Source organism: Mastacembelus armatus, chromosome 17, assembly GCF_900324485.2.
Source record: "Mastacembelus armatus chromosome 17, fMasArm1.2, whole genome shotgun sequence".
Lineage (NCBI taxonomy): Eukaryota > Metazoa > Chordata > Actinopteri > Synbranchiformes > Mastacembelidae > Mastacembelus > Mastacembelus armatus.
In genome coordinates, this window is record NC_046649.1 from 19806372 (window position 1) to 19817944 (window position 11573).

The 11573-nt window shown below is 40.7% G+C and overlaps 1 protein-coding gene across 2 annotated transcripts; it reads right to left on the minus strand.

Annotated features, from left to right (window-relative positions):
- Position 1: 1 nt before the first annotated feature.
- On the minus strand, positions 2-10703 carry miga1 (mitoguardin 1). Of its 2 annotated transcripts, none has more exons than XM_026314487.1 (16): positions 10610-10703; positions 9279-9435; positions 7684-7855; positions 7129-7247; positions 6853-6985; positions 6570-6706; positions 5612-5735; positions 5322-5422; positions 3904-4010; positions 3729-3801; positions 3524-3610; positions 3349-3447; positions 3106-3240; positions 2762-2815; positions 2469-2585; positions 2-2107 (listed from the first exon to the last, which is right to left on the minus strand). In XM_026314487.1, exons 2-16 carry the CDS (start codon positions 9375-9377, stop codon positions 1889-1891), a joined length of 1776 nt encoding a protein of 591 aa, XP_026170272.1. In that variant the 5' UTR covers positions 9378-9435; positions 10610-10703; the 3' UTR covers positions 2-1888. The 2 variants fall into 2 exon arrangements, with proteins under 2 accessions (XP_026170272.1, XP_026170273.1); XM_026314488.1 differs by having other exon boundaries at positions 10604-10695.
- Positions 10704-11573: the final 870 nt, after the last annotated feature.

Consider the following 11573-nt stretch of genomic DNA (forward strand, 5'->3'; position numbering starts at 1 on the left):
CTCAGATACCTGCATTTTATTTGAACTTGAATCAAACAGCTTTAAGTATTTGCAGTGTATTTGTACACGACCAGAGTGAACACAAATGTAAATAGTCATGCCAAAATAAGATTAACTTTTTAAAGGAGAGTTTCACAAGTCTCTTAAAACCACAAACTTGACTAATATCTATCATTCATCTGTCCATACTGGCCCTGAGTCACAAACCCTTATATTCAGTCAAATTATAATGGGGGACAAAATCCACAGTACACTGAATTAAATCAAGTGAGCATCTTGCAATGTAGGTCTGACTGTTCTTAACCTTAGCTTATTCAAAGTGATATAAACGTTGACATATTTCATAAATACCTTAAAAATACTAAAAAGCTTAATCTTGTCTCACCTACTTCAGCTTTGATTAACCAAAGTCAAAAGAATAGCTCAAACATGGTTGATCCATCCACATTAACAGAACTGTGATAAGTAAACAGGTTTTAAAATTTCACTCTGGGTGGTGTTAAAAAAAGCAGATTGAGCCAAACTGTAATGAGTCATTAGTTACTGCATGTATAATCTCAGCCTAGTAAATTCAGAGCACCTGTCAATCTCAAACTGAGGAAAATAACCCAAGATTTTTGTAGGTGGAGATTCCTATAAGTAGGTTTAGACATCATAACCCACCAAAACTCATTTCAATCACCCAATTACTTAAACTGGTAAGACCGATTACTATGACCACCAGCTCAGCAAGAAAACTAGGTCTGCAACTGATAATGTTTTATTTACACATTATCCTCTTACATTTAGACTATTCTGATTAGCAGCAAAAGTTCCTAGACTTTGGAATTTCACATTAAGAAAACCTGTAACTTTGGAAAATGGCCACTTGATTTATCTGCAGAAACCTCAAATTAGCAGCTTTTAGGAGACTGCAAAAAGGATCAATGACACCCAACAGTGTCAGTCACCTCCTTTGACATACCCTTCTATAGGCAACACACATTTAGTCCTGAAGTAGCTTTACTGCTCATTCATGTGTCTATAGCAGTGACTGATCAGCAGAGAATGTTTCAGGCCCTTACAGGTCATGGGGGAATAAAGCCTTTTCCAGCCATTCAGAGACGACAAGGCTTGTAAGGCTTCTTGCATGTTTGTCCATCATGAGAAACTGAGGGGCAGTTATAAACCAGCTGGAAGGTGCTGCAGCTGTGATGGATAAGCTTGCTGGGATTCATTAAGTGATTCCCTTGGGTAATGTGCTTGTAACAAAAAGTACATTTAATCGGTTTGCTATGCAACACTGGCATTCTTACTAATGTATGTTTGCAGCTGATCACAAATCCACTGGTGTGTACTGGCACAAACTATAACTTAGAAATCATTCAGCTGTATCATAAAATATGTCAAATATCTCCATCGTCATCATGAACTGCTCTTAATGGCTAAACATTTGCCTTAATTTACACAGAATAATATATCTACTGCAAGTAGCTCAATGCCAGGCTCACACCAAGTTTAAATTACAAGTATTATTGCTGTGATATTTTCTTTTTTAAAACTACCATACATGTCATGGCACAGTGACATGGGGCTGGGGAGAGCAGGATGAGGCCACAGTGGAGATAATCATCACATGTGAAGGCTGGCAGCTTTTATCTGGCTCCTCAGATACAGGTCAATGACAGCATATGGCATGATGGGAGATGTAGAGAAATGTTTTATATTCAAGTTAAACTTTACTGGCTCTCTCTTTGAACCTGATTTGTGAACCACAGAGGACGAGTTCACAGCTACATAGTTTTCTTTGGTCCAACAGTTGGTGTGAGCCCATCCTAGAATAAACGCAGAGAAAGACGTGTGTAGTGTTTGATGACCTGGGTCTGCTCACAGATTTCCTCCCGTCTTCTCACTGCACTTGTGCCTCCAGTAGGCTGCTGGCCATCAGCTGTACCTGCGGGGAATTGCAGCCATTGAGCTGCCGCAGGGAGTCGGCTCCCAGGTAGGCCAGCAGCAGTTCGGAGCGCCGGCGCAGCAGGTGGAGCATGTCCTCTGCCAGACTCTCCACAGAGGTGTAACGCACCTTGTCCAGGTCAAAAATGTCCTTCAGGAAGTACAGTACCTGGTCCTGAAAGGAAAGGTGAGAGCATTTTTTTAAAAACAAGGAGTCTAATTAATCAAATTCATTCCCACCATGGCAATAATACTGCTCAGTATTTATAAAAACAGGATCACTATTTCATATTTAAAATGCACATGTTTAGGTTGATGTTGTAAACTATAGTCAACAATGACATTAATAAAAGAAAATGGTTATTTATTGGGCACCATGTTACAAAGCAACTGACTCAAATGATTCACTGATCAACAGAACTGTTTGAGATAGTTTTTCTGTTAATGAAGTCATCATTTCAGCTTTGAAAGAAAGTAAAGATTGAGACAGAGCAGGACACTGGCAGAGATCCCTTGTCCCTGATGCTGAGACTGACCTTGAAGAAGCAGCAGAAGTCATGCAGGGTGCTCTTGGGGCCCAGGAAGCCCCAGGCCAGAACAGGGCTGATCTGTTCACACACAGTGTAGAAATGAGCGATGAAGCCGTCAGGAACCTGTGATGAAAAGCAGACGTCACTGAAGGCACAGACGGATCTGTAGTGATTATTTTGAAGAAAGCTACTAATAACAGCAGTTATTTGGCTGTGTGTATTTTACTGTTAGCGAATAAATCAGCTAATGTTGGCAGCACTGAGTCACAGTCTGAGGCCTGTTACAGTTGGTGCTGTACCTTCATGTGCTGTCTCTTCTGCTTCAGCACTGACCAGCAGCTTGATGCCACCGCCTGTGAAACACACACAGATTAATGATCTATGAAAAGTCCAAAATGAAACGCACTAACTTCAAAATAGAAAAAGAAAAAATACATGAACCATTTTATCTTCAGTCTTGACCTTTGTAAAATATCTGCTTCCAATCTGTCTTCAAAATTACATCTTATTGCAGAACCATCCAGGAAGTACAATATAGGTGATAAAGAATTTAACGCATTTTAACTTCAGTCATATCAGATCCCTCCACAATGATCTAGTGATTACGAGAAGAAACTCGAAGGTTTTTTATTCGTTTCCTCACCGTTTCCTTGAAGGAGCTGTTGAGCCAGCGGTTGTTGATCACGTTCTGGATGGAGATTGGTGGATTCTCCAGGTCCTCAAACGAATCCATCAGGATGAAGTCCAGCACTATGTCATAGAAGTTCAAGTGCTTCACCTGATGAGGATAAACACAAAATCTCATTATACAAAAAAAAAACAACAGAGAGGGCAGTCTCTTCCTGACCCAGTAACATGGATGGTGTTTGAGTTCAATCTGTCTTACCCCTCGTGTGGCCAGCTCCACCTCCGTGTTATCCCAGTGCTCCGTGTGCTCCAGGAAGAAAATCATCTCTTCGAATACTTCCTCAAATCTCTTTGGGCTCTGGAAACCAAACTCTTGGTTAGCAAGGCACTCAGCTATTAATATTATTATTCACCGGTTGTGGCTTCAGTCTCACCTTTTGTGCTTTAACTATCATGGAAGACAGTATTTTCTTTCCAGCGTCGGCCAGAAACGTCCTGGTCGTCCTCTCGCACAAAATGAGCTGGAGATAAAATAACAGTTTAATAAAACATTGAAAGTAGAGTGAGATGATTCACACTGGTTCTGATGCAAACTGATGTTTTCATGACTTTTGCGCAATCCAATCAGGTAGACTGTACCTGACATGCTTGCCGCACACAATGCAACTTGGCCAAGAAATCTAGGTCCCCAAGACACTCCAGCATTTCCGTCCTGACAACAGAAACCCAGAAACGGTCACAGATTGTGAAGGAACTCCCCAGACTTCAGGGATGTTGCTTGTCTGAACTGGTGTATATTAAACACTGTATTTACCGCAGCACCCTGCAGGAGATCTTGCCATCCTCAGCCATCTGCAGCGCCTCTTCGTAGAACGGGTGGTGACCCACAACAAAGACTCTCAGCTCTCTGTGCTCTGACAGCTGAAAGACAGAACAGTACAATTATAGGCTAAATGTCAATTTAAAACCCTGTCTGCAGTTTTTTGCACCCTCTGTTTTTTGTGACAGTTAAAGAGGAGATGCTCGTAAAGTCCATTTCTATTGTCACCAGTCAACGGAAGTTGGAACAATGGGGACAAGAAGATCACAACAAGAAGGCTTCTTGTCCCATTTAGTGTAGTATTTAAATGAAGGGTCACTGTGTCCTGGATCACAGCGTTATGTATCGAGCCATGTCTGATCCCTGTGCTGTCACCCATATTAGCTATGAAATCATGCAGTATCGTGTGCTACACAGCTCTGAACAGGATGAGAAAATGATTCCCAAACAGACAGAGCTCTGTCCATGTTGTGGTAATGTGTGGAGGCTTTGGTGAAAAGAGCTGTGGGTTGTAAACTGACACAGGAATGTCACAGGTCTATTTTTAGTGAGTCATATGTGAGTGACCCAGTTTTACCGCTGAGAGCTCTACGTTACTCTCACTGAAAATCAGGTCTGGTGTTTTATGCATCCTCACCCCAGGCTTTTAGAGGTTTTCAAGAATAATTTATTTAAATGCAGGTGCTTTGGTGCAAACCTAAGTGGACCAGTTTAACTTCTATTTACATGACATCATGTGCACTGTACAGTTTAACACCCATGACATCATGTGCACTGTACTGTTTACCACCCATGACATCATGTGCACTGTACAGTTTAACACCCATGACATCATGTGCACTGTACAGTTTAACACCCATGACATCATGTGCACTGTACAGTTTAACACCCATGACATCATGTGCACTGTACAGTTTAACACCCATGACATCATGTGCACTGTACTGTTTAACACCCAGTTACAGATATTCAGCATCTTTAGCTCTCAGCAGGGAGGAAGTTAAGTCTTTGTCTCAACAGTTCATTCTAAGGAAATCAGCTTGTCGGTTCAGTCAAGTCAGGAACCAGTTTATTTTTGTACATTGTGGGTAAAGTGCACCAGTAGCACCGGACACACAGCTTGAGTCCCCACAGGGACTTGATGAGTAAAGGAGATAAGCTGAGCTGGTAGACACTGGGTGCACAGGCTGACCAAAGCTATTTGAGTCAGACTCCTGCTGAGCACCAGTCAGAGATTTACTGCTTCAGTTTCTCTTCGACAACACCTGAATGCAGATTTTACTTTGGTCGTTTTGTTTTATGTTGTAAAATCTTGTGAAAGCTGCTAACACAATTGACAAAACATTATGGAAGCGTAATAAGAGGATCTGGGGGTTGTGGGAATTTCCAGTGATGTTTGGGACTCGTCTTACCTCAGCAGCTGAAACAAAAGAGTCAGTGGAGGCGATGCTGATGCTGTCTCTCAGACAGGCGTCGTCCAGCTCCTCACTGGTCATCATGTCTGCCATTTTATCTGAGAAGAGGAATAATCAGTTCATGCAACTGTACTTTTTGTATTGGATTGTTTGATATTGTAAAGAATTCTAACACTGCAACATACTACATCCTTATAAATAGCAAAAGAATCAAATCCACAATAACAGTCTTAATGCATTACAAGGGCTGATACAGACACAGCCATGACAAACTGTATCACACTGACTCTGGCTGTTGCTGTGGGATGATGGCTCTGACATGCCCAACACTCCCTCAAACTCCTCCTGGAGGCGGTAGGCCCTCTGCAGCAGGGACTTCAGCCTGGTGATGAACTCTGCACTGATCACATCCTGAACACAGGAAACATTCAGGCTCAGCTACAGAAATACGCCTTAGAAAGACAGGCCCTAACGTTTTACATCAATAAACATGTAACTTTAATGTGAGTACAGTGATCTACAGAAAAGACTACACAGCTTACTATGCAACTACAAGCACACAATGTTAAAGCAGGAAACTGCTGTTACAATAACACCTCTGCTCGACCAGTGCCAACTCTCTTTATCTGGAAAGCTATCTTTTTGCTTACCATGATAACATTCCTCAGCAGCTAACTAAAATGTTATATAAAAGTTTGTATTGTTATTGTTATCAAATTGACTTTTGAAAGGTGAGAGCTGATGCCCACATTCTCTCGTTATATTAAACTTGTTTTTGCTGCAAAGATCTTCATCAGTTCTTTCTTGAGAAATCTCCTTGACCTAATTTTTCATAAGCCTTTTAAAGAGGCGCAGCACATCTAAGAAGGGGATATCCTTGACAGAAGACTGAGCAGCACACTGGTTATCTGTTTGGGTGTCAGGCTTAACTATTGGACCTGCGCTAATCTAAGCCCCTCCAACCAGGTCAGAGCATCAATCCAAACACTGTGACAGTTTTATAATGTACAGCACATTATTCACATTGGGCTGTAGTGCAGTGTTTAACAGAACAGAGTACAGCACAGGCAGAAAACACTGACAGAACTTGAATCAGTTCACGGTTCTTAAGCCTCAGGTAGATACGTCCATGTGTGTAGTGGTAGGGAAAATAAACTGCATAGAGCATTTACAGGTTGCCAGGTTTTTAAAAGACATCCAGTTTAAAAGGACTTTTTATCAGTAAGTGCACGTCTGTGTTCTGACCTCCATGCTCTGCTCAGCGATGGCGTCTCCAGCTCCTGTTTTAACAGAGGCACAACTTTCTTCGTCCTCAGCCTGCCTACTCCTGAACGTCAACGCCTCCTCCCACCGCCGCAGCGCCTCCTCAAATAAATCCATACCTGCAAACACACAGGAAAACAAAGCAACCCACCAAAACTGATTATTACAAGGAATTCAAGCATAATACTTCCACTGTTTTAGTGCACTCATTATGTAGTTCTTACTGCGAGCATAGTAAGGTTATGATGTGGCAAAGAATATTTACCCATAAGGTACAGGTTTTCTGGTGTGGTGACAGGTAAATTGATCAAACTGCAGATGTCAGCGTCTCCCACTCCGTCCCAGCAGGACGAGTCATTCGCACAGGTACTGCTGCTGGACGAGTTCATGCTTTTTACCTGCAAACAGCAGAGGAACGGTGCTAACTGACTTCTCCAGTGTGGTTTACGCAACAGAAAGCCATCAGCTATGACTGTATTACATTTGAGGGCTTGTCATTTCAGATGAACATATCTACAAAGAAAGTGTGTTGCTGTCTTACAGAGGCCAGGCTCAGCAGAGACCCAGACAGTTTTCGGTAGCCTCCTTTAGTGAGGACCAGGTCAGATGAGTAGGCATTCTTGGACTCGAGGGAGAGAGTGATGTTTTGACTGGTGTTTTCTGTGTAGATAAACATAAACATAAGGAAAATATTATAATACAGTCATCTCACTACATGAGCGGATTATATTTTTATTTTTAGGCTCAAACATGAGCCTGTGTAAACAAATCTTTCTGAAATATTTGCTGCACAACAATAAAACACTGCAAAAATATTTAATGTGTTAAGAGCTTCACTGGTCATTGGCAATTTGACCCCATCTAATCCCACTTCTCTGTTCTTTTCTCTTTAGGATTCAATCGGTGGTAAATCTTCCTTGGTGAGATTAAATGAGTTAATGCATTTCTGGTGCCTGCTGTTTACAGTTCAGGGTGACACAGGAGCAGCGTGACATGTCAGTCTGATTACACCACACATCAACAACTGGGCTAACATGCTGAAAGGAGATGACATAGGCCACTGAGCTGCTGGTTGAGAGCAAAAAAATAGTCTTACTGTTCTCTGCTGAGGGTGGGGGCAAGAAGTCAAAAGCAGCCTGTTCCCACTGAGGCGAGTGAGTCTTCTTTCTGCCCTTCCTCCTCTGGAAGCGGCGAGCAAGGATGAGGAGCGAGACGGCACCGAAGGTAGTGGCAGCCACCAGCTTCTTGGTGCCTGTGCTGACACTCACCTGGAAGACAGGTACAGGCAAAAAAGTGTTTACGTTAATCAAAACAGGTGCATGTAACAGGTGCATGTAAGGCACGTGTAAATGTTTCATTTATTAAAAGCTGTATTTAGTTATAAATCCACAAGAAAGAGTTTTCATGCTGTAGCTGTAGCTTCCTAAGGCTCGCTCATTACATGCTCTATGACAGCTGCGTCTTTTTAAAGACTCTCAGAGGCCTACGGTCAGTTAACGTCACATGACCCATCTTTAATATTTCACAGGTCTGCAGTGTTTCAAAGCTGTGTCTGTTACTGCCGCCACCACACAGCAGACATGCCCCGACCAGATTCCTGATGACATCAGACCTGCTATGTGACTCTGGTCACACAAACCCCCCTCATACATTACCATGGTCCACTATAAACTGTGGGTCACTAAAAAGATAAACATAATAATAGAATAATTTATTAGACTGCTTTTATTTAGAATTTACTGCCCCATAAGTAAATAGTGTACCATGTACATTAGTACTCATGCAGGTCATGACCTGCAAAGAAAAACAGTGGGAATCACCTAAAATCTTCAGTGAAGGATGTAAATACTTATTTCCATCAAGCCCTGTTCCAATAATCAAGGAGCTTTTTAATGTATTTCTATTATGCATAGTGTGTACTTGATAAGTAATCAAACTGCATAGAGCTGCATTTTTATTGTACTGCTGATATTTTAACATTAAAATGATGTTTATTCGAGCATATTTGGTAAAACAGCCACATGGAGTCAAAGCATCTTTTCAAACCAGTGTCCTTTCCATCACATCAAGCCTTTAACTGAAGAACTCAACTGCCCAAACAGGTCTTATTGTAGTGATACTTTACAAGTGAACAGAGAAAGCCACAGGCTCAGCTCATTGACCTAGAAGGAACACTATGAATGGAGCTGTGCCCACTTCGATCAGATCACACCTTCAGACAGTTTATACTGCTGCACAAAGACACGAAAGAAACAACGCATGACGCAAACAAGTCAAAAAAGAAAGCCACAGTATTTTTGGCTATGACCAGCAGTGGAAACTTGTGATGAGCCAGTCCAGTATTTCATGTTCTACCAACATGTGCTTGAAGGCGCAATTAAACATCAGATTTAGAGAGGTGAGGGAGTTACCCTGTTCCAAACAACCATCTTTCACAATTCAGTAAATGAATTGTCAAAGATGGAGGCCATGTAACCATTAAACTGTAAAAAAGATATTAAGAAATGTTAGAATTTATATATTATATTCTAACTATCTGTTTGGACTAATAATTGGGCTGAAAAAGATAATATATATAATATAACATACATAAGCATGAACACAGCCAGTACGATTCAGTGGGAGAAATAACTAGAGTCTAAGTCACAATACTCCTGACAAATTCCCACGATTAAACACACACACACACACCTGTGCCAGTGAGCTGTAGACGGACAGCGGTAGGTTGACCATGCGTAGGGCAACAGTCTTGACAGACAGCTGGGAGCTTGCGAGGGTCTCATGTGTCATTTTGGCGGTCTATCCATGACTTGGCATCTCTCTTATCCACATCACCACACTGCTGGACCTGAAGAGGGTGACACGAGGAAGTGACACGCAAGGGTTTAACCTTGGAGGCTCAGGAGGGGATACGATGGCGTTATTACATAATACCTTGGCCATGCAGTACGTACAAATAGCAATGCTTGTCTGACCAGAGTAGAATAGGGCTAATTAACCACTTTTATATAGTAATTAGTACTTTATTCTAACTTTCTGTGTCTTTCTAAATACCGACTGTTTTCTAGTTTTCAATTTGCAAACACAAATGATGTTTCACATCAAGGGATAGAATGTGTCAAAATGTGTCGAAGCAAAAATGCCAAAAAAATATGCTACTGACAAGTAAACAACCGGAATACTAAAGAATTAAAAAAAAAAGAATCAGCCACTATTTTGATATCTAATTATTTTAATCATTAAGGCAATTATTCTCTGGTTTCAACTTCTCAAATAAGAGTTTCTTATTTTGTGTTAAGTGTCAGTAAATTGTAGATCATAAGCTTTGGGACTGTTGATCAGACCAAATAAGCAGTGAAGACATCACTTCTCTTCACTTTTAAAAAAAAAAAAAAAAAACCAACAAAAAACAGATGAATCAATAATGAAAGAACTGCTAATTCCAACCCCATTACTGTCCAACACAAACTACTAATGATTACTGATTAATGATTGTAATGTCTATCACATCCTCCCATTTGAGAAGCAGAGGACTGTGTTTTACTATTTCTGCTTAATTAATTAGAGAAATGATCAATGGAAATAGTTAATGATCATTATCCACTAAAACAGCTTCACTTTTAAAATACTGGGAAAAGTCTGTGATGGGAATTAAACTGACTTTGTCTTGAGACTGATCATTTCCATCACCAACTATTTGACAAACAGTGAAATAAAGTTTAGCTTCCACTGAGAAGTGAAATAACTCTACCAAAACGTGTTATATTGGCCAAATTAGTGTAACCTCGCCAGATGTTTCAGGAGTCTGAGTCTGAAACACTCACAGTCCCACATGGGAGGAAAATCATATGTGCCACAGCAGCTAATGCTAACTCAGCTAACAAGCTAAAGCGGCTAGCACCATTAGCTACATTTGATCAACCAGATTAAATTAAACCACGTTACACAAACACTCGTAAATTTGGATCGTTATGTTCTAGCTCAATATAGCAATCGTAAAGTGCGGATGGTATCACCGGTACATGTTTAGATTCCCTCCAGTGTGGCCCTGTGTGTGCCCGGGTCCTCCACTTGACCTCAGCTGCCGCCGACTGAAGGACTCAGCTACAGCACGCGTCCATCTAGCTTGACTTTCAAAATAAAAGCATTCTTTCTCACTTCTTGGTGGGATTTTTGCGCCCCCTCTCGGTTGTGTCAAGTATTGCAGACATATTCATGTTGCCCCAGCCAGATACTGATGGGACAATTAAGTAATATTCTTAAGGTCTAATTTTGAGACAGAATATATGTATAAATTCCATGTTTTAGAGTTTGGGTCAGTAGAGGTAAAGTGAGGATGATTTCAAAACTTAAATACTGACTCCACACTATGTTGTCTTTTGCATAATGTTCTTCTTGTCACTGAACAGGCTTCTTAATGATGCTATGTCTGCATGTTCAGAGCAGTTGTCGTGCTGCAGAATGTAAAATTTTACTTACAGTCAAGTGTAAGATGCAAAATCTAAATTACTGTAAGGGCATCACAATTATAACTAAAGTAAAAATGATAATATAACTACAGTAAGTAAAAATTGTGGTTAAATATTTGATTGTGTGTGATCATTTTGGCCTTAAAATAAAAAACTACGACTTAACTCAAAATAGTAATGCACTATCTGGAGTCTGAGGTACGACAAGCTTTTCGTCTTTGCTTTTCATTTTACAAAGCCAACATTTTGACCTATTAGCTAATGTCTTTGACTTTCTAGCTCATAAACTGTACTTCAAAATGTCAGAAATTTGATGCTATATGTCTGACTCTCTGAAAGCCAGCATTTTATCTTTTGCCACAATCTTTACTCAGAAATTCCACCATTATTTTGGAAAATGTTCAACTTTATTTCATTCTTGTACAAAGACAGAGCTTAGTGAACCAATTCCTTGTGTGTGCACAAATTTGACCAATTAAGCCGATTCTGCTTCTGATAATTTTAATTCCTCACAGAA

What these genes read in the sequence shown, in the direction of transcription:
- miga1 (XM_026314487.1), bottom strand. Translation starts at nt 9,377, where the DNA reads ATGACACATGAGACCCTCGCAAGCTCCCAGCTGTCTGTCAAGACTGTT. An exon ending in ATCCCACAGCAACAGCCAGA is followed by an intron (nt 5,423 to 5,611) that starts GTCAGTGTGATA and finishes TCCTCTTCTCAG; the next exon opens with ATAAAATGGCAGACATGATG. An exon ending in TGGAGCTGGCCACACGAGGG is followed by an intron (nt 3,241 to 3,348) that starts GTAAGACAGATT and finishes TATCCTCATCAG; the next exon opens with GTGAAGCACTTGAACTTCTA.